This window comes from Biomphalaria glabrata, chromosome 8 (genome assembly GCF_947242115.1).
Source record: "Biomphalaria glabrata chromosome 8, xgBioGlab47.1, whole genome shotgun sequence".
Classification (NCBI taxonomy): domain Eukaryota; kingdom Metazoa; phylum Mollusca; class Gastropoda; family Planorbidae; genus Biomphalaria; species Biomphalaria glabrata.
Genome location: NC_074718.1, coordinates 37,302,541 through 37,325,826, shown reverse-complemented (window position 1 = coordinate 37,325,826; position 23,286 = coordinate 37,302,541). Strand labels below are relative to the sequence as shown.

At 36.3% G+C, this 23,286-nt stretch overlaps 1 protein-coding gene across 2 annotated transcripts in view; it reads right to left on the bottom strand.

The window, feature by feature from the left end:
• LOC106050404 (putative carbonic anhydrase-like protein 1) overlaps positions 1-23,286 on the bottom strand; it is a 77,124-nt gene that overhangs the window by 19,957 nt on the left and 33,881 nt on the right. For both annotated transcript variants that reach the window (XM_056039442.1, XM_056039441.1), the window contains exon 6: positions 1,648-1,743. In XM_056039442.1, coding sequence (XP_055895417.1) covers positions 1,648-1,743 — 96 coding nt within the window. The remainder of the gene's footprint in view (positions 1-1,647; positions 1,744-23,286) is intronic.

Genomic DNA, 23,286 nt, shown 5'->3' with positions numbered 1-23,286 from the left:
ATAGATAGATAGATAGATAGATAGATAGATAGATAGATAGATAGATGGGTCATGGGTGGGTGGGTGGATACATAGATAGATAGATTGGTTATGGGTGGGTGGATGGGTGGATACATAGATAGATAGATGGGTCATGTGTGGGTGGATGGGTGGATACATAGATAGATGGGTCATGGATGGGTGGGTCGATAGATAGATAGATAGATAGATAGATAGATAGATAGATAGATAGATAGATAGATAGATAGATAGATAGATAGATAGATAGATAGATAGATAGATAGATAGATAGATGGGTCATGTGTGGGTGGATGGGTGGATACATAGATAGATGGGTCATGGGTGGGTGGATGGGTGGATACATAGATAGATGGGTCATGGATGGGTGGGTCGATACATAGATAGATAGATAGATAGATAGATAGATAGATGGGTCATGGGTGGGTGGGTGGATAGATAGATAGATAGATAGATAGATAGATAGATAGATAGATAGATAGATAGATAGATAAATAGATAGATAGATAGATACATACATACATACATACATACATACATACATACATACAACATACATACAACATACATACATACATACATACATGGATGCATGCATACATACATACAAACATACATTCATATATACATATATTCATACATAGATACATAGATACAAAGATACATAGATACATACATACATATATACATACATACATACATTCATACATACATACATACATACATACATACATACATACATACATACATACATACATTCATACATACATACATACATACATACATACATACATACATTCATATATACATATATTCATACATAGATACATAGATACAAAGATACATAGATACATACATACATATATACATACATACATTCATACATACATACATACATACATACATATATACATACATACATTCATACATACATACATACATACATACATACATACATACATTCATATATACATATATTCATACATAGATACATAGATACAAAGATACATAGATACATACATACATATATACATACATACATTCATACATACATACATACATAAATACATACATACATACATACATACATACATACATACATACATACATACATACATACATACATACAGTGCATTTTAGTGACGGTACACACCGGTACAACCTTTTTCAATGTGGGAAAAATTATGACTATTGTTTTATTTTCACGTCTATTATTAATTTAATAGTAGTTTAAAGTTAGGCAATGAATCACTGAGTGCTGGCACCTTTTTTTATTTTTACAAAAAAGCACTGAATAAATACAAACATTCATACATACATACATACATACATACATACATACATACATACATACATACATACATACATACATACATACATACATACCCACATACAAAGACAGGCAGACAGACAGACGAAAGATAGATAGATTAGAAAGCTATCTAAAAAGAGAGACACAGAGAAAGCGAGGGAGAATAATACTGATAAAAAATGCTTTAACATGGTCGTTTTAATTATATTTTATTAGACTTTAATAAAAGACGGTGGGTACCTCCACAAGACTCCTACCTAGTGCCTCCACTTACATAAATCGGGCCGATAATATGATTATCAAATAGAAAGTCTTACCTCCATAAAAACAGCAATAATCGTTAAACCTTTAACTCCTTTTGTGGCTTCACTAAGATTTTTGTACAGTTCGCTGTTATAGGCTATTATATGCATCTGGCGAAAAAAAATAAAAACAAATGTCAACAGAGAGTGATAAAAGAGTTTACTTAGTATACAGAAATCTAGAAAAGAAAATAAGCAAGTTGGTTTTTAGAAAAATAAAATAGAAGTATTAATAAGGGAGAGAACTCCTCCATCTATTAATAACGTAGTACATATTTCCCTTTAAAATACCAAACTAATTAATTACCAATAATTAATTTATTAGTTGGTAGTTTTCTTTTTTTTTTATTAATTCAAGTTTTGTTAGGTTCAATAAATAAATGTGTACAGTTTCAACTTGACCGAGGATTGGTGTGGGATAAATAACGTGTACACAGTTTGTACCAGACAGAGTGAGATGATATAAGTTTTGTAAAAATAGTGACGAATTCAAACTACATTGGATTTTAATAGTTCCAAAACATCGTGTGTATAGGAATTCCTTCAGCTGTAGTTGGATGTGGCCTCTTCAGGTCCAAGATTTGAGTTCTAACAATTTCTCATCGAAGTCTGTTACTAATCAAACTGCATTATCATGAGGTCCTTTATGGGGACAGAGTTTTAAGGGTTGATTACAGTGGTGCGTTCGGAGCAAATATGAGCGCCCTCAAAGGCACATATTACGGGGTGCATCTTATTCAGAAAGCGAAAGAGAACTAAGAAAATTTTAAATAAAGGACATCCAATTCAATCTAGCTCGGTGATTCTCACTATTGTGTTATGGCATAGATTTTTCGGAATGCCGTAGCAATAAATAACATTTGAGTATTCTTATCAAAGAATAATAATTTATTTCGTTTTCTTGGTAAGTGAAATATACATAATTAAGTAACTATAAAGCTATGACAAACATGTCCTCGGGTAAGAATTTGTGAGAATCTCTGACAGATTTCGAGATAAGATTAGACAATCTGCACACATTCACGTGGGGAAAATTTGAAAATATATTTAGAAAAAAAGAATTACAGAAATTAGATATTTCGTCTTTTTTTTTCTTCTCTCTCTCTCAATTAATAGATCTTCGCATCTTCATGCACAAATGGCATAATGATGTTGCAGCGTTATGTGTGTGTGTGTGTGTGTGTGTGTGTGTACCGCATGTAAGTGTAAGTTTGTGTACTTGTTAGATGACATGAGATGTCACCACGCCTTCAACTCCAGACCTGTACGGCCTCATTAAGGACTGTAATTTCTCTAGTTAGATGTGTACGTCTTGAGTGTCACTCAAACTATGGGGATCTCATCATCCAATATGTCATCAATACATCGTCCAATATGTCATCAATACATCACCCAATATGTCATCAATACATCGTCCAATATGTCATCAATACATCACCCAATATGTCATCAATACATCGTCCAATATGTCATCAATACATCATCCAATATGTCATCAATACATCGTCCAATATGTCATCAATACATCACCCAATATGTCATCAATACATCGTCCAATATGTCATCAATACATCACCCAATATGTCATCAATACATCGTCCAATATGTCATCAATACATCATCCAATATGTCATCAATACATCGTCCAATATGTCATCAATACATCGTCCAATATGTCATCAATACATCGTCCAATATGTCATCAATACATCGTCCAATATGTCATCAATACATCATCCAATATGTCATCAATACATCGTCCAATATGTCATCAATACATCATCCAATATGTCATCAATACATCATCCAATATGTCATCAATACATCGTCCAATATGTCATCAATACATCGTCCAATATGTCATCAATACATCGTCCAATATGTCATCAATACATCATCCAATATGTCATCAATACATCACCCAATATGTCATCAATACATCGTCCAATATGTCATCAATACATCATCCAATATGTCATCAATACATCGTCCAATATGTCATCAATACATCACCCAATATGTCATCAATACATCGTCCAATATGTCATCAATACATCATCCAATATGTCATCAATACATCGTCCAATATGTCATCAATACATCACCCAATATGTCATCAATACATCGTCCAATATGTCATCAATACATCGTCCAATATGCCATTCAATCAAGGCCGGTCCTAACAATTGCGGGGCCTTATGCGAAACGGATTGTGCGGGGCTTAGACTTGGTAGTTATAAGAATAATTTCAAAATCACGATCAAATAAATATTGCTTTTGATTTTTTTTATGAGATCGAGATAGTTTTAGATCTATATTTAAATACCAGTGGCTAATAAAGCTTTAAAAAAGCAAGGGAACTTAAAATTCGCCTTATTATTACATTTTTATCAAATGAAAGCTGACAATGCCTTTTTTATCGCGCTTACAGTTGGCGTTTTTCCATATTACATGAAATATTTACTGGAACATGGAACAAAAAGAGCCTGCTAGAACCCTGTTATAAGTTAATTTAATTTCATAATTTACACCTAGAATAAGCGCTGGGCCTATGAAAGAACGGGGCCCACTGCGGCCGCATAGGTGGCAGTAGCCTAAAGCCGGCCCTGCATTCAATACATCCATAATGACCTTACCTCCCTGCGCTTTTTGAATTAAAATTATTCCTTTAACAATTATGAACAATACAAACATTAATTTAGACGAGATATAGTGTAACAAGCTAAAATAGCAGCACTAGTACTTTAATGTGTGTAATTTTAAGAAATGTTCTTATAGTTCGTCTCAAAATTTGTCTATCATACGGATTCACGAATACAGTGTCTTCCATTTCAATCCATGATATAGAACATTCATTTTGTGCCAGTTTGTATTGTTCTAATTTTTAAATGCAAGTCTGGGTTACTCAACTACAAAATGTTAAACTGCTCTTCAAAATGGAATATACAACAAGTTATGTTATTTTTATTTTTTTAATCAATTCATACATTATGTTTAAATAATACAGTAAACATTCCTATTTCATTTGTCATTGAAACAGTAACAAGAAAAAATAGCAAGTTTTGGGATCAAATCAACAAATTTATATTATAAGCGCAATGCTCAATCACCTTATCTAACTGGCCATACCACTATGTGCGAAATTTAAGCTTGGAAACAGAAAGGATTACTTGACTTATCAACTTATGTCTTTTGACCACCTTTTCAGTACGAATGTGTGTGCTATATATAAAAAAAATGTTTGAATAGCCTTTCTTTGTTATTGGAAACTAGTCTTGAAGCAGTGTCTTGAAAACTTGATAGCATTTTTCAAAACTATGTTGTTAATTTTTCAAGTTGAAAATAAATTGTTGATCAGACTTCATAACTGTTTCTTAAGCTATCACTGCAAAGATATTCAGCCAACTTTAATTAGACACTGTGTAACTTTTGTCAAAGAATGAAAACCTCTAGATAGATAAAGTTATTATTGTGTAAGCTCAAACCGAATATGAAAAGATTAAAAATGCAAGCCAATGACACGAAGATGAGTGAAAATACTTTTTTTTTGTTTCGGAAAATTTTCCTTGTGGAGGTCAATGACAACTTCTCTCTCTCTCCTTCTCTCTCTCTCTCTCTCTTCCAGACTTGCTCGTTAACTAAGTTAAGTCATTAAATTCACATCGATCGTGGCGGCGAGTGGCATCTCGGATTCTGTGACATTAATTTCGGCAGGACAAATAGAGAAGCAACTATCTGGCGGAGGAATCCACTCCTCCCATTGCAACTCTTCCATCTCGACCTCCCATCGGAGATTGCACCCTCAGTCCCAACTCTCACCCCCCCCCAAACCTAACACATACACACACACCAAAAAAAAAGTAAATCAATTTTGCGTACGAGTCTATGTGAGTGTATGGGTTGATATTTGTATGTATGTGAATATTGGGGAGAAACTGGTGAGACGGGAGGGGGGGGAGGGGGGGGGGGAAACGAAAGAGGGGGGGGGGGGAGTAGTCTATTACTTTTTTTTTGTGTCTTCTCAAATCGCAGTTTATCTACATTAGAGCCAGATTGGATCCGGGCGCCGACAGAATTGGGATAGGAAGTAGGGAGGACGGGGAAGAGGGCGATACGGAGAAGAGGAGGGAGAGAGTATTTCTGATGAAGTATTAGAGGGAGGGGGTGAAATGGTCAAGAGTATAGGGGATTTGGTTGTACCTATCTATATGGACATTGGGGGAGGGGGGGATATTGAATCATACATTTATAAAGAGTCCTAGATCAAAGGAGTGGCAATGCCGGTCTGGGTGCTAGAAGATTGAGGAGACTAGCCTTATGGGGGGTGGGGGTGGGGAGGAGGGCAAGGGAAGGGTTAAGGCGTTCGGGAATAACGGAAAGACAGTTATTGGTTCAAGGCATTTTTTTTTCATCCTTCAGTTTCTACACCCAGGCAATGGGTGGGAGGGGGAAAGAAGCTTTGCAGTTTGTCGGCCAAAAAGTTAAGTAAAAATTGTGTTGAACTTTGTACCAGACGTGTGACGGAGAGGGGCGGGGGAGTAACGGAGTGTGTTACGTTGTTAGGGGGGGGGATGGGGGGAGTGTTCGGAAGAGGTGGGGGGGTTACGATTGGAACGTAGATGTGTGATTTAAGATTGCGAACGTTCTGGGCTACCGGTGGTGAGGGTAACTGTCTAATATTCTATGGATTGGGGGGAGGAGGGGAACTCAAGCAAACGAAGGAATCGAAACATTAAGACAGATCGGCAGTGCTTATTTTTTGTACCGGTCAAAATGAAATTAGATCTCGGTGCTAGACACACTGAGAACACTTTAATAAAATCATTTCAGATTCAATCTCTCTCTTCTTAAGCTTATCATTGAAAGAAGCATAAAACAAAAGATCAAACGTTATTTAATTGATAATCATGTTTCATCATTTATTATCAACAATTAAACAATTATATAATATAACTACAATAAATGCAACACATAATAAAGCGTGAAGGTGCGGTGGCTGAGTGGTAAGGCGCTAGGCTTCCGAACCGAGCAATGCCGGGCTCGATTCCTGGTGAAGACTGGGATTTTCATTCGAGATCTTTAGAACGCCTGTTGAGTCCAACCAGCTCTATTGGTACCTGACATTAGTGGGGGAAAACTTAAGGAGTTTGGTCCATGTGCTGGTGGCCACATGACAGCTTCGATAGCTGTAGGCGATGGAAGAAACAGATGATCTTTATATCATCTGCCCCATAGATCGCAAGGTATGAAAGGAGAACTTGACTTTACTTGTAATAAATCGTAGTCATAGAGTCTGAGAAATATGGATGTTTGCAGTATGTTACGTTGGCTTAGAGAAAACTTGATACTTTTCTTTTTATTTAGATTCAACAGCGCGCTATTTGGTTTCTAGTATCGGTTGGTTAAGACAGTTTTCGATAATTCTGTGCCCCATTCAAACGAGACAGCGTTCGTCTAGTTTATAATCTCAGACAAACTGATCATAGTCATTTTTTTTCTCTTTGAAAGGCTCATTTCACACTCCCCATCTGTCACACCTTTTGCCCAGCATGGGCTATTCGGGCGGTGATGGTCTTCCACGGTACGTGACGGTACATTATTGGAAAATGGAGCGTAGCCTCGTGGTCTCGGCCTTCGCATTAGAGGAAGATGATGTGGGCTCAGGGATGCGTGTCACATAAAAACGGATACGATTATACGATCATCTAGCGGACAGGGGCCTCTAGACAGAGTGGTCGGTGAAGAGACAATCCCTCATTCTGGCCGTCGGGGTTAAAGCCTTTCCCGGGGTTAGGTTAATGGGAGTAATCTCGAGCCTAAAGGACACTTCAGTGAGGTCTTTAAAGAGCGTTCGCTGTCATTCCTTGCCGTCTTTAACTCTATTCCTATTATATGACGTACTTCTTTCATCATTACCTTAGCTTCTGAAACCTCAGTCTGCATTGCGTAAAGAAAGATTAACAGGGCTAGGGTTAAAATCAATGGAAGAGGTCATCCCAGGTCCGTGACTTGCTGTTTGGCGTTTCTGTGGCTAGTGGTTTTTCTACAGGGTAGTGTAGCTAGTCCTACGCCCAACCCTTCTCCTTTCTCAGCCGGGCTTGGGACCGTCCTAAGGCTGAGTTAAAGGAAGAGGTAAGATCTTTACAAAAAAAAATGATCTCACTTCAACCAAACAAATATCCCTGCAAGAATCTAGCAACTAAATTATCGGAACTTGGTCAAAACAAATGTCAGAGAACATAGGAGCAAAGATTGTTCACAGGCAAAATCCAAATGGCTGGTGCCCTAAAGGCGGACCACGACCACGATTGCTTGATGTAGAATCAGATCTACAACAGCTAAGAGTACGGGCATGGTGACGTATAGCCCAGGAGAGATCAGAATGGAAAGATTTGCTAGAGCCGGCCAGGACTCTCCATGGGCTGTAGTGCCACTGGGATGGATGGAAGGTCAAAGCAAATGCATTATTTTCCTAGCATCTAGAACATTAAAGTTATGTTGCTATGTCTACGAGGGATTTCCTCGATACTGTTAAAACACAGTGCCCTGCTCTTTGTTTAAAACTCGATTTTTAAGTTCCAGTTTCCATTATTTTCATAATATAATAGAATAATGCAGTCAAAGAAGAAAAGACGATTTGAAGAAATATAGGGGCGATATAATGGAACTTAAACAAAAAAATATAAGGAAGATTGTGAGATTTTTTAACCCTAACCTTAGTTTCTAAAACTAAACAATGCCAAGAATGCCATATAACAAATAAAGTAAAAAAAAATAATTAAAGTTTCCCCTTCAGACTTTCTGGTCTATGCCAAATTATATCTATTTGTAACTATTGTGTTAAGTCCCATAAAGATGTCAAAGTGGCCACATCACACACCATTTTCGTTCTTATTTCTATTTTTAAGTTTACAAACCAAAATAAATTTTCTAGGAAAAGAACATGTAGCCAACATCTAAACAGTTTTGAATCTCTACCACCTGTCAACACACATCTAGTTCCACTAAAGTTACCACAAAAAGAAACAGGGAAATAGCGTCGATTAGTTCGAAGTGACGATTAGGTTATCTCCCTTTTTTGTTCCTGCACTGAATCCCGGCATCCCTTGAGAACTGGGCGGCATCTCGCGCCGAATTTCGCTGCATTTAATGTCACTTAGAGTCAAACTGATGGATTGCCGTCGCCTGGTCCATATTTCCCTTGGGGTCCTTGTTGGACGGACAAAGTGAGAATCAGTAGTGGTGCAGAGCAGCGGTTCCCAACTTATTTGATTGTGGGCTACTATACATGTTTTGTTTTTGGCCAATACAGAGGGCCACTATTACATTGAAGCCTATACTCGGTAGTGTATTTCGAAGATACAAATATCTTAATATAACATTTTTTTTAAAAGTCTACGTTTGGGAAAATAAAAACTGAATAATAATCTTTATTATTCCATTAGAAAAGTCTTCGAAAAAAATGCAGGCGTTTCATTCGCTCCAACAGTATTAAGAACGAAATTATGTAATGTGACGTATTTTTACAAAGCCTTTATCAAATCAATTCTGTCTATCTGTCTGATAAAAAATGTGTACCTGTTATTTCTCCCACACCCATTCTCAAATTAAGTTAAAATTGTGCACAGTTATTTCTTTCACCTGGCAAAACAAGAATCAATAAAAATTAATCAATTAGGTAACTAGCTATTGATAATTAATTATTTAATTGGTAATGAGTAAGGTAAAGAAATTGTACTTGACTAATATGGTGGTATAAGTTGAATTAGTCCCCTTTGTACTTTGTAGAAAGAAAAGTTTGGAACTAACAAAAGATAAGTATAAAACCATATAGTTTCATAACCATTTCCCTGGCAAAGTGGTTAGCGTGTTAAATTGAGGAGGCTTTAGTTAGTTCGAATTCCGGTCGTTCAACTTTTTTAAAAAAGCACTTAAAAAGTGATCATGGTAACATTCACACAACTATCCCCATCTTCTTCCCCCCCTTTTTTTTTTCAACTGGTCCAGACAAGTGATAGGATCATACCGTATTAAGAAAGCTAAAAGCATGAAATTGCGTTAAATAAATACTATTGGTACGAATATTTCTAATCGCAAAGATTTATTATTATCAGTACAGATCGTCACGTTTTGCTCGATCCGAAGACTTATGGAGGGCAGCATTCAATAAAACTAGCGTTCTCTCAGCGCTGAAGTGGTAAGAGAGAACGAATTTTCGATCATGATCAATTTCCAGTGTTTCCACCATGACATTTCGGACCTCATAGCAAGTACTAATTATAATGACATACAATTGAAATTATAAAATGAATTAATTTAGGGAATAAATTTCACTTATCATATTGGTCTCAGCGAAATTCATTGTTTATATGACTAAATCTATAAATCTACCTGTAACGTCATGTCTTAAACCACCATTTCATTCTATTGTAGCCATCACAGAAGTCTGCATTGGCATGCTTGCCTTTCTAGTGAGATGTTTGGGAATTTCTTATCTGGAAATTTATTTATACTGAAATGGAATAATGCTTTTAAATGGGGCTTCTGCATTTTCATGGTGTGTCATAAATAATTAGCTTCATTAGGTGGTTAAAGTCTAAATTAATTATTCTGGTGGTGCTTCGGACTGTAATCGCCGTGGCCTTAGTTTGAAGTCTGTCATCTGAAATCACGTGCAGTTCTGCGTAGGTCTGGGAAAGGATGGAGTAAAAATCTTTATTTCTGAAGAAATGTCCGAAATATTTGACACATTAGAAACATTCTCTGCAAAAGTTGATTAGAAAATCTAAATAATGTATGTTAGCACCACATGACCGCCTAGATATCAATAATAAAAGTTGAATTAAGAACATTATCATCTAATGTTCATTTGTTCCTTTTGTTTCGCTAAAATAATTTAAATATTTTTTTTCTTGTTTTCATGTTTTTTTTTATTTTAATTCAAGAGTTCAGACATGGAAAATTTCGCCTCTTTTTCATAAATTAGCTTTGACCTTGACTCTGACTTTCCTCACATGGATTAACCTTGAATTAATACTTCCCAGAAATTAAATCCTTAACTAAATTATGAATTGTCAACTTCTTTGAAATGAGCTTCATTTTAATACATTGTTACATTGTTACATTGTTACATTGTTACAACTTACAACGTCAGCCTCTCAAGCAATGAGTTTTGATTGTTACAATACCTCTATTCAAGTCAGAACTTCATGGAACATGAACCTTCAGGAACCTGGGTACAGGAACCTGGACGCAGGGTCGGTCCTACAGATTGCGGGGCCCTATGAAAAACGGATAGCGCGGGGCCCATCCTGAGTAGGGATAAGGATAATAAGTGAAAATAAAGATTTTGAATTAGAAAATAACTTCAACTTCGTCTTTACATTTTATTCATACTTTACTAAGTTTAAAATCACTGTTAAATTAACTTAACGAACCATCTACAGTAGATATGTAGATTGTAGTTTTCCAACAAAAAGCTGATAAACATTTAGTTCTGCCTTTTAGATTTACTATCGACTAGCAAAATATCACTTTTGTTTGTTTTTTATAAGAGGTAGAGATAGATTTGGATCTATATTTGTATGCCAGTGACTATTAAAGTAAATTAAGTATTTAAACTTTTTGTTTTGGTTAAAATTCGAGTTATTATTACATTTTTATTAAATGAAAGCTGACACTGACGTTGTTTTTTTTTCATCGCGGGTAGGATTGGCGTTTTCCAAATTGAATGACACCCCGAAATGACAATTTTGCCTGTTTTTAATGAGATTTGCACGAGCTTTCAGAAGATTTAACAATTTCAGGAGATTTTCATGACTTCTTCGTATATTTTGTAATTTCTTGAGAATTCGAGGAGCTCTTTAATAATAAGTTAATATATTTTTATTTAATAATTTACACCTAGAATTCGGGGCCTTTGGTAGTGCGGGGCCCACTGCGGTCGCATAGGTTGCAGGGGCCTAGGACCGGCTGCGTGGACGCTGATCTCAAAAACACCTCGAATGATTTTTTTCTTTCAAATTTAACAGTTGATTTATATCGCTGAGAAAAGAATTGCTAGCTCGTTGGCCACACGTGCAAAACCTAGTTTGACTGTTATCATTTATGTAACATATAAAATTAAATATATTTCAATTTGGTTAGAGATCTAGATTTAGAATTCTAGCATTGGTTTTGAAAGGACTATCGCGTTCTTGTAAGGCTTTATTGATTCAATAGTTTAATAAATTAATGTCCCGAAAATTTCGGGCACCTTCTTCTAAGTATAGATTTAAAGGCCTCTTTTTAGAATTAGTCAATAATAATATTTAAAAAAATATGGCTTAGTTTCCAGAAATTATGCGATAAATGAGTAAATTTAAAGTTGCTTCAAGGTTGTCCCAAATAATATACTTATATTTTTTACGTAAATCTAATATACTTCACATGTTCGTAAATCTAGAAGTAGATCTAGATCTAGGCAAGATCTTATGAGTTCGAAGTCAAAAGTCTAGGTTTAGTATTATATCTAGATGTCCATATAAAGATAATGTCAATAAATAATCACAAAATTAAGAATTAATAATAATAATAATTATAGCTTTTATATAGCGCTACTTTCATGTTTAGAGCATTCTCAGAACACCTTGGTCCAATCTCATTTGTGGACCAGTTGGGGGGGGGGGGGGGAGGGTATCTGGGAGAAGGTTTTTCGTGCTGCGTTTAGGCGCTCAGTAAACACAACTCTGCCCGAGTTGGGTGTCGGACCTCGAGCCCCCTTCATAGGTAGCCAAGCCAAGTTCAAGCGTGCTTAGCCTCTCGACCACGCTCTCTTCTGAAAGGGGAACATAACTTTGCTTTTTGCTTGACGAATAGGCTACTACGTACATTCACGCACCTGACAGTGTCAAAATCACAGGTTTGAAATAAATGTTTTTTTATTATTATTTTTTTTTTAGATTTGTATATTATTTAAAGTTGTATAATAGAGTTAGGGCCTATTGTGTTTGTTAAAAAATGTATTTTTAAAATGCTTGTCTTGCTTTCAATGACGATGCAAGTGTTTGATTTCATCCAATCTCTTTTCAGAACCATTGGATTGAACGTCTGTCTACTTGTGTTTCTATGTTTATTGTGATTACCATGTCTGGGTTGCGATTGAAATAATAGAGCTCCTAACTTTAATCAATTGAATTTTAAGCAAGGTTTGATTTCTCTTTCAGACAACAAATGGACAGCTCCAACAAATGGACAGCTCCAACAAATGGACAGCTCCAACAAATGGACAGCTCCAACAAATGGACAGCTCCAACAAATGGACATCTCCAACAAATGGACATCTCCAACAAATGGACAGCTCCAACAAATGGACATCTCCAACAAATGGACAGCTCCAACAAGTGGACAACTCCAACAAATGGACAGCTCCAACAAATGGACATCTCCAACAAATGGACAGCTCCAACAAATGGACAGCTCCAACAAATGGACAGCTCCAACAAAACGTCAGCTATATCAAATTTGGCAACTCCAACAAATAGATAACTCCAACAAATTGACAACTCCAGCAGAACTGCAACTTCTTTTTCACAACTATGCAGTCCTAGACTTTCCTTCCAAAGACATTAGGATACAACAATTAAAGGGTCACCATTTAGAACTAAATCCTAATAATTGTTTACTTCTGGCAAGTGGGCAGGGGGAAAAAAAGGGGTGAAAGTTTACATGCGTATATTCATTTTCCTTATAATCCACCTTCACAAACACACACACTAACACACACACCAAAACTAGTGGACTCACTCAAAAATCTGGTTTTCCATAGTACCATCTGATCCCCTCCTCATACACGCGCTGGCTCCAGGAGACTTTTCGACTCGTCAAATACTTAAGTCTTTTCCCCGCCGAGTTAAACCCTCAAAACTTTTCTCTGAAGATAGAAAGAGAGGGTGGGGGGGGCGATGGGTCAAAGGTTAACCCTTGTGGTGGACGTAGAAGGCGAAAATTAAATCAACTCTACACGATTTAATCAATAATGCTATATCGGTGTGTATATGTGTGCAGGGTGGAGTCAAGGTGGAGAGGTCTTGGTGCTTGAGGAGGGTATCCGTGGGAGGTAGAAGGCTCCAGCATATTTAGCAAACAAGGAGGGGGGGGGGGGGACAAGTTAGCCCTACACTTTAGCTCATAAAATAAATGACGTCCCCGTCCGTGACAGTCCCTGACATTAAGGGGAGGCTAATTCGTTTTTACCGCCAGTTGGTTGGCCAGATAGCTTGCTGTGTGTGAATGTGTGTGTGTGTCTATCTATGTGAATGTATGTTTGTTTTATTAAACATTTGGTCTAAATCCATCGATTATGCAAAGTAACTGGAGGTAATGGCTAGATAGTAAAGTAAAGCACTTTTTTTTTGCGATCTATGAAGCAGATAATGTAAAGGTCATCTGTGTGTATGACTGACCTGTTTACGAGGGTGTCATGTGGCCAATACAATCACCTTTACTTCCCTACCTAATGTCAGGTACCCATCAGAGGTGGCTGGCCTCAATGGCATCTTAAAAATCCTGAAATTCAATACCCCCATTCTTTGCCGACATTCAAACCCGAGACCTCTCGATTGGGAAGCCAAGCGCTTTTCCTTTCTACCACCACGCTCCATTAGGTTACATACTGACCTTGAAACCGTATTAACAACATTTCTAGCAAGACTGATGAAACAGAAATGTCGATGTGGGATGTTTGGTATAAACCTCTTATCTCTAGGGCTCAAAGTTTGAATCCCGACTTGAGCTAGCCTGTGATTGCTGAACATCTAAAGACAGCACGGAAACCTTCTCCTTAACACCTCCCACCCCCACCACGCACACACACAAGTCCACAAAAGAGGTTGGGTCATTTAGCACTGAACATGCTGTTGCGTTAAAGACATACTAAAGTAAATTTTTAAAAACTAGTTATATATAAGAAAAACTTTTTAAAAGCCTTGCTTATATTATAAGAATTTGAATCAATCGATTTTTTAAATTAACAATGTAATACAAAATTAATGAATCAATTGTTTTTCAATAAAATGATATCTCACAAGTTGACCATATAAACAAAGCTAAAATATGTGCTCGTCTATGATGTACGGCCAACACGTTTTGCCACTTAGCTTTTCAAGTACTTATAAAAATAGAAGCTTTTATTAGTCTATCGTTAGTTTAACATTTTTAGCGAACGACCAAATTCTATACATTACTGTGGTTATTGTCACGGGTCTCCCGTCACCTATTTAGTATATTCTACTTATAAAATGAAGTAAAATAATTACGACTAATTGATTAAATAATTGGAAAAAGCTTTATTCGTGTGTTGTCATGGAGAATGAATCAAAGTGCAAAGTTTCAACTTGATCCGAAAGTAGGAAGTGGGAGAAGTAAACCTAAAAGATTTTGACCAGACAGACGGTAAAAAACTTGTTTAAAAATCGTGGTTAAAATGTAACACTGAGGTTTAATGAGTATTCAAGAAGGCAAAGATTTTTAGCGGCCCCCGAAAGGGGAAAAGACCCTATAGTTTAGTGTGGAATGTCTGTCCGTCCGTCCCGTTTAGATCTCGTAAACTAGAAGAGATAGTGAAAATCCGACATAATATTTTAGACCATTCAAAGTTCTGATGCAAAGGCTACTTTTTTCTTTTCTGAAAGCGAAAAATCTAATTTTTTAAATCACTAATGCAAGCAGTTTTTTTTTCATTAAAAATAAACCACTTTTACAACTATTCACTATTAATAGTAACAAACACGGGAGGATCTTTTGTAGGGGATACACCGTAATATCACATTTTTAACATATTTATGCAAACGATTTTATATTTTTTGTCAAAATTTTTGTTATTTTATTTGTATTTTTATCTATTTAGTACGCATATGAGTTGGAACTAATTTAAAACAAAAATTAATAAGTAGTTGTTTTTTTTATATTATCGCGTGAACTGTTGCGATATCACACAGACTATAGAGATAGAACACAGAACTAAAGGAATTTTTTTTTTTTTACGGAAATGTTTTTTTCTTGAGGCATAAGGGAGACGCGGTGGCTGAGCGGTAAAGCGCTTGACTTCCGAACCGGGGTCTGGGGCTCGATTCATGGTGAAGAATGGTATTTTAAATTTCGGGATCTTCCAGCTTTAATGGTTACCTGACATTAGTTGGGGAAAAGTAAAGGCAGTTGATCGTTGTGCTGGCCACATGACGCCCTCGTTAACCGTAGGCCACAGAATCAGATGACCTTTACATCATCTGCCCTATAGACCACAAGGTCTGAAAGGGGAACTTACTTATTTACTTACTGAGGAATAAGAGATGGTCCCTAAAAAAATTACAAAGTAATTAGAGCAATTATATATTCAATATAAGACATAAGTTAGGCCAGGTTCACATCTAACTTCACATTTCCTTTGGTCTGTGGACCGCTGGGGCACCACACAAGATCCGTCAACCTTCTTTCTCCATTCTACTCAGTCATTTGTCTTTATGATGTTTTTTTTCTGAAAATTTTGAAACCTGCCTTTTTACCGGCCTGGGTGGACCACTTCGGGGGCCGATTTCTTTGTAACCTTTACTTACATTTTGTTTTACTTTTGGCATCACATTTCGCAAAAAAAAATGTTTATGCAACAATTATTCTCACGTATTTGTACTTGTTGTCAAGATATATTTATTAGATATAGTTTCATTATAGAACCGATTTATTAAATGTTTGTCAAACATTGTCCTATTACTTCTTGTCTAGCAAATCTTAGAAAAGATGTTAGTGGCCATACTTCACTTCAGAGTACCATAGTCCGTACGTTAGGTCTGAAAAGAGAATGGCAATTCTATTACTGAGCTATCGGACACGAAGTTGCCCGTCGTAAATAAGCCACTGGACCTATGGAACTACCAGACGATATTGGCACTAGGGACATGTTTATGTCAGGCACTGACCCTTGGAATGACCAAGTGGCCAAAGCATAGAGTACTCTATGCTAAGAGGTGGGAGTTTTTTGTCGACACCCTCTCTCTCTCTCTCTCTCTACACGTATATAGCATTTGCCACAAAATAAGAATAAAGTTACGCATATTTAAAAATAAAACTGAATTTCTTTTTTAAATTTAAATTAAGTAAACAATGTCAAATGTGTCTTCTTCATTTAATAGATATAACTGCCTAACCCGATAAGGGTCCTTATAAGTGCCATTGTCTGTTTAGTACATGTGTGATTTATCAATTTGTCTGCCTGTCTCTAACAAGTTGTCTTGCTTAAAATAAGCACACAGCTTCTAGCAATGATTATAATGAAATAAATATAGCGTCCTCTTTCTACTGAGATCATACTGTGTACGTCTTCTGGGTCATGTCATTGGATTAGACAACTCTAATTATTCATTAATTTGTTTCAATTATTGAAACAGCAGAAACACGTGACTCATTAAGATTTCATTATTCTATTCCATTAGCTTCCGGAAACGAGTTTTTTTTTATATTCTTATCCGCCAATGTCAAGGTTATTTCATTTTCTTAATTAGGCATGAACCGTAATTTCTTTTTTTCCATTCTTTCTGTTCTCTAATGAATTAAAATTAATGCACAAAAAAAATTTAAATGATGATTATCGTAATCAGAAATCTGTTAACTAGATAGTGAGCTACATAGAACATAACCCAGAGCTCACTAACGAGCTGAACAAATTTGAGTCTCTTTTAATACGTGTCTTCGCCAACAACATTAAATAGAAGCCTAGTTTAAATAGAAGTCGCAAACTATCCACGCATTCGACCTTATGATAATTTTCTGTTAATGTAGGTATTGCGACATCACTTTATCTCAAAGGGATTAATCAAAGAGATAATGACCAAAAATATTGCATTAATTTCGATGTTACCTAAAACGGATACCACTTTGTTTCTATTTACAATATGAAATAGTGAATCAAGATGAGTGTCGATAGAGCGAGACTCACTATAACAACACTACCAGATATGATGGATTCAAGTTACATCGTTTCGTTTTCTTATATAACTTTCGGATTTTCCAATAGAATTGAAGATTTTTACGTCAGCTAGAGCCTCATGCAGGACAATAGAGGACAGGGTTCGAAACTCAAAGTCGGTTTACTCATGGTTTACGTTAGGGCGTTATATAGTGAAGGAAGCAGTTGAGCTACGGATGGACGGCAAGATTATATCGTGGGACAAAAAGCCTAGGTACCTCGGGGTTATCCTTGATCAGAAAATGACATAGTGCGACCATATCCATCATGTACGCGAAACAGCCATCCAATGCGCATACCACTCGACCAGACAACCGCCAAACGCATATACCACACGACCAAACAGACATTCTTAATTCTTATACAGTACCAGGGCGGTACCATAAGGATGGGGGCGTATCTTTGCTTGACGTTCCACTGCCACTTTAATGCTGCTTATTAAGCCCCTCACCAAAAAGCCTTTCAACCCTCTCACGCCTCTTACCACACATGGTAACATCTAGATACCAAAGCTTTTTTTTTTTCTGCCCTCTTAATTGACGTTTTACAATGTAGCTAAAACTGAATGCCATGGTAGGTTTCAATAACGTATAGTATTTCTACAAGTAAATAGACGTAGAGGCTGTAGGACCTTCAAATTAAAAAAAAAATCTACAGTTCAATCGCAATCTTAATTAATCTATTACATCATCGTGTTGTGTTGATAGAACTAAAATAGTTAAAATAGTAAAACATAACACTTGATGGCTGCGCATTCGTGTGTTATGGGCTTTTTATTATTTTTTTATTTGGTTATTTTTTTTTTATTGACCACATGCTGACAATGGTTATGCTTGCCCTTGACATGGCAAAATATGTAGGTCACAGCTGGGGCTTCGCATCCACCGGAAATACTGCATTCCTCACTAATCTTGTGAATCAAAGACAAACCTTATTCTTTTTCTAGTTATTCTTTTTTTTTTTTAAAGCATCAAACGGAGCTGCCGCACTAAGCATCAAATAGCCTAGGTACGCCACTTCTTGACTAGATAACATGCTAACTCTGCACACTGACTTTACACATCCAGCTTCAAATACAGCATGCACACACACATATAGAACATCAACACATTCACACCCTTCTCTCTCTCTCTCTCATTTTCTTCGATTCCCAAAACATTCGGTAAATTAAAACGATGGCACCGCCATTGTCCACCCCATCACTGCCATCTCTTCCGTGTGACTAACCAAGAGGGGAGAGCATCAAAAACATCTTCCTCGCCTGGTCACGGGGCTCTCGACAAACTCAAAAACCTCTCCCAGTGGGAGAAGTGGCGGAACGAAACACACACAAAAAATGGCCCAAAAAAAAAAGAAAACTGAGCAATGGTACGGTTTGGGTTGAAATACTAATACCAGACATAAAAAGGATAAGGGATTCACAGTATTCAGTCTTAATTATGGTCATTTGGCGAGAGCTTTTGAGAGAGGCCATCCTTAGGAAGGAACCTGTTGGCAGCATCAGAGATGTCTTTCATACAGTTAATTGACTGGACTGGTCAGCGCGGCCATTTTTGTTTCTTCTTTTAGTCCCTTATCGGTCGATTTGATCAGTTTTCGATTTTTGGTCCCAGATTCTTGAGTGAGACGAGACAGCGGTCATATAGTTTATAGCCTGTTACACACTGACCGAGGTAGTTTTGTTTTTATATATAATATGAGTTATTTAGTGTATTCTACACAGAGACGTTGTGAGCAAAACGTGCGCCCTGGGGAAGAAACTTTATTGGCGGCAACCAACCTTCATTTCCCATGAAAATCACATAGAAATATCTTAGAACTAACTAAAATATCTACAATATTTTTTTGACTCCTCTCTGCGTGGGGTGGCGCCCGAGGCATCGTGCCCTCTTTACCCTTCACTATGCCTTTGATACTACAGGTTATTCATATTAAGTATAAAGGCCTAATATTGAATTCTAATAAGGTATGGCATGTTAAAATCTTTAAATAACATTACTTCAGAAAAGATTGTATGTTTCCATGTAAAATACAAAAATGCTATAAAAAAATAAAAAAAAATTTTCAAAAGTTAGGGATTCATTCTACACCTTTTAAGGTTGCATTAAAATTAATATACGTATGCTACATATGCGTGACTCATGAAGTACATATATAGTTAACCGGATATAAGCCCAGTTTGTAGTCATTACAAAGCTAATTTTAAATCACACTGTCTGTCTGTCCTGTAAAAAGTTTGTACACGTTATTCCACCGACAGCCAATCTCAGATCAAGTTGAAATTTGCCCAATAGTTTCTTTTATCTGACAACACAAGAAACAATTTTAAAACAAAAATAACCAATTAGTTAATTAACTATTGTCATTAATTATTTTGTTATGTTTTTCAAACAAGGGAAATAAATTTTACTTGACTGAATTGGTGGTATATTACGAATTAGTCCCCTTTGTAGAACTTGCTTTACATTGAAAGCAACAATATAGAACAATACAATTTTTACCAGTCAAAGGTACCTCGTTTGTGGAGTGGCTTGCACCTCTTCCTGAGAAGGTGAGAGCCTCGAGCTCGAAGTTAGGTAGTTCCTCCCTTTTTTTTTTTGTAAAGGCTTTTAAAATCTGATTACGGTAAAAATCCCTTTCTTTCTCCCCCGCACCCCATTTTTTTTGTTTAAAATTGTCCAGATATGTGATCGAATCCTAGTCTATTGGGGGGGGGGCTAAAAACATCAAAAACAATTGGTCAAAATAGTATAATTCCTACAGATTTATTGTTCATTGTCTAGATCTATTGCACATTTTTTACATGACTGATCCTAACTAACTAATATAGATTACACTGAACATGTGATTTTTTTTTAAAGTATTTGTTGTGTTATTCTTGTTACTCATATTAATCTGAAACAAATCCGAGTCTGGCTGGTGTGGTCGATTTCTCTACCAAAAGGATGATTAACTTACACTATTGTCAACTATTTGCTATCCAACTTTCTAGACTTTTTTCTTTCTCCCTTAGACCGTTCAAAGCGTAATTCTGGCCGTCACTGCACGGCGTCTTTGTTGAAAGGGAAATAACTGTCAAACAAGGGGAGATGAACGAGATTTGTTGATTTGTCCTCGGTCTCTTATCAGGAGGACCTCTACAGACAAACACGGTCAATTAACACTTCGTTTTCTTATTCTCTCTATTTTCTATAGCCAATGGCTTCAATTCAGTGCGGGATGGAACGTCTTGATACAATATTTAAAGTGGTGAATGCTCTGCGTTTTATGAACCCAGGTATAAGTCCATGAATTCACTTTCAGTACGAGTTGTAACCTACAGATATTTAGACACCAGTTCTATGTGCAGTAGTAGGGATTTTCACACTAAAATTTAGAGTAATCTGCTCTGTTTACATTTTTTTAGCGACCCCCGAAAGGGGAAAAGATGCTATTAGTTGTGTATAGAATGTCTGTCCGTTTCATAAAAATACAACACTTTTACAACTATTCACTATTAATAGTAACAATAACTGGAGTCTCTTTAGTAGGGGAGAACATTTGGTAATATATTTTTAGCATATTTATGCAAACGGTTTTAGATTTTTTATAAATTTATTGCTAGTTCTGTTATACTAACTACTACATTTACACACAAAAAATTGTTCCCTAATATTAAAGAGAAAAAATCTAGTTAATAATTAATATACATATAAGTTGGCCATAATTTTAAAACATCAAATAATAAGTTTTTCATATTATCACGTAAATAGACTGCAGTATCGTGTCGAAGGAGAATTATCCTTTTTACGGAAATATTTATATCTTGAGGATTTGAATAAAAGATTGCCCCTTTACAAAACAATTACATCAATTAGATATTCATTATAAGACATCAGTTAGGCCAGGTTCACATCGAACTTCACATTCACTTTCACCTATTCTTTGGTCTGCAGGACACGTTAGGCACCACACAAGATCTGTTAACCTTCTTTCTCCATCTTTCTCTGCCATTTGCCTTTGATAGAATTTCATTCTGATGTTGTTTCTAAAAATATTGAAACCTGCCTGCCTTTTTACCTGCCTGGGTGGACAACTTCGGGGGCTGATTTTGAGATTGTGTTTCTACACAAACTGTTTTTGTAACCTTGTTTATTTTTTTTTTTACGTTGGTCAAGTAATGAAATTAAATAGTAGCTAAATCTAGAAACTGAAAAGAAAAAGATTGGAAGAAATGTTGAAATAAACGAATGTCAAGGACACAATATAAAAAAAATCACTATTGGTTATTAAATAGTCGAATTACTTTGTGGTACAATTGAATGAACTTAAAATTTTGATTATGAAAGAAAAACACAAACATTTTTGTTTTGGATTATTAAAATACTCTGCCAGAAACGAAAAAAAAAAAAAGAACATGATTACAAAGAGAATGTGTGTTATCACACAAACTCAAAGGCGGCCCCCATCGAAGTCAATAATGGACCAATGGACCAGGAATCTTTAAGCCATAGTCTTGTTTTGATCGTTTAAATTAATAAAATTGTAAAAAAATCATTTGGCGTTTTTTTTTTTTTTCACATTAAAGCAAACAGGACAACACTTCGTCTTTGATAAGACTCTTCTAACTCTTTTGGAATAAGTAGAGTAGAGATCCAACTGATCACCTAAAAAGTAGAGTAGAGATCCAACTGATCACCTAAAAAGTAGAGTAGAGATCCAACTGATCACCTAAAAAGTAGAGTAGAGATCCAACTAACCACCTAAAAACAGAAGAGAAAATGAAAATCGGACATCATATTTTAGATCATTCAAAGTTTGGATGCAACGACTACTTTTTCTTCTAGTTTCTGAGAACTAAACAGGACGGTCGGATGGACAGACGGACGGGCAGACAGGCCACACAAAATTAATAGCGTTTTTTCCCCTTTCGGGGGACGCTAAAAATCACAGTAGTACAAATATTAGGAATAGGAAGGTAAACTAAATGCATTGTTATAATAGTTCTGTATTTTCTGTTCAAACTGATCTACTTATTTTAGTTAAATAAGGAGTCAAAATAACAACACTAAAAGTTTGTTTTGTTTCGTAGGAAGAGTTTACTTTTTAATATTTTATGTTTCTATCCAGCACTGGCTTTAAAACCACGAGATTACATGGGCTACAGTTCAAACGGTCAACCTTCTACAAAACGGCGCCAATTTAGACATCTTTGATGAAAACCTTTTTTTTTAACCCTTTACTTTAGTTCTCGTATTTGGCAGACGAGAAGATCGATCTTCATCTTTTTATTTTATTTTTTTTTCCTCCGTAGCGTAACGTTAGGAGGAGAAAAAAATTCTTATATTTCTGATTGGTCAAAAGTAATACAAACAAGGATCTAGAAAAAAAAAAGAGTGGGGAGGTTAAAAAGTTTCTGGGTGTTTTGGGTGAGATGTAAGCAGTTGGTGGGGGGGGGAGGGAGTAGTCTGGGAGGGGAGGCAGAAGACAAACATAACGTTTTTCTGTCAACAAGATGAGTCGTCAGTGGGATGGGTGGGGTGGGGGTATGGTTAGTAAGAGAGGGGAAAGGGGAGGTTTATGTGTGACCAGTAGACAGTAGATGTAACTGTAGACTATTCTGGACCTGAGGCTGCTGCTGAGTACATTTACTCACCCAAACGTCCGCGTGACCCAAT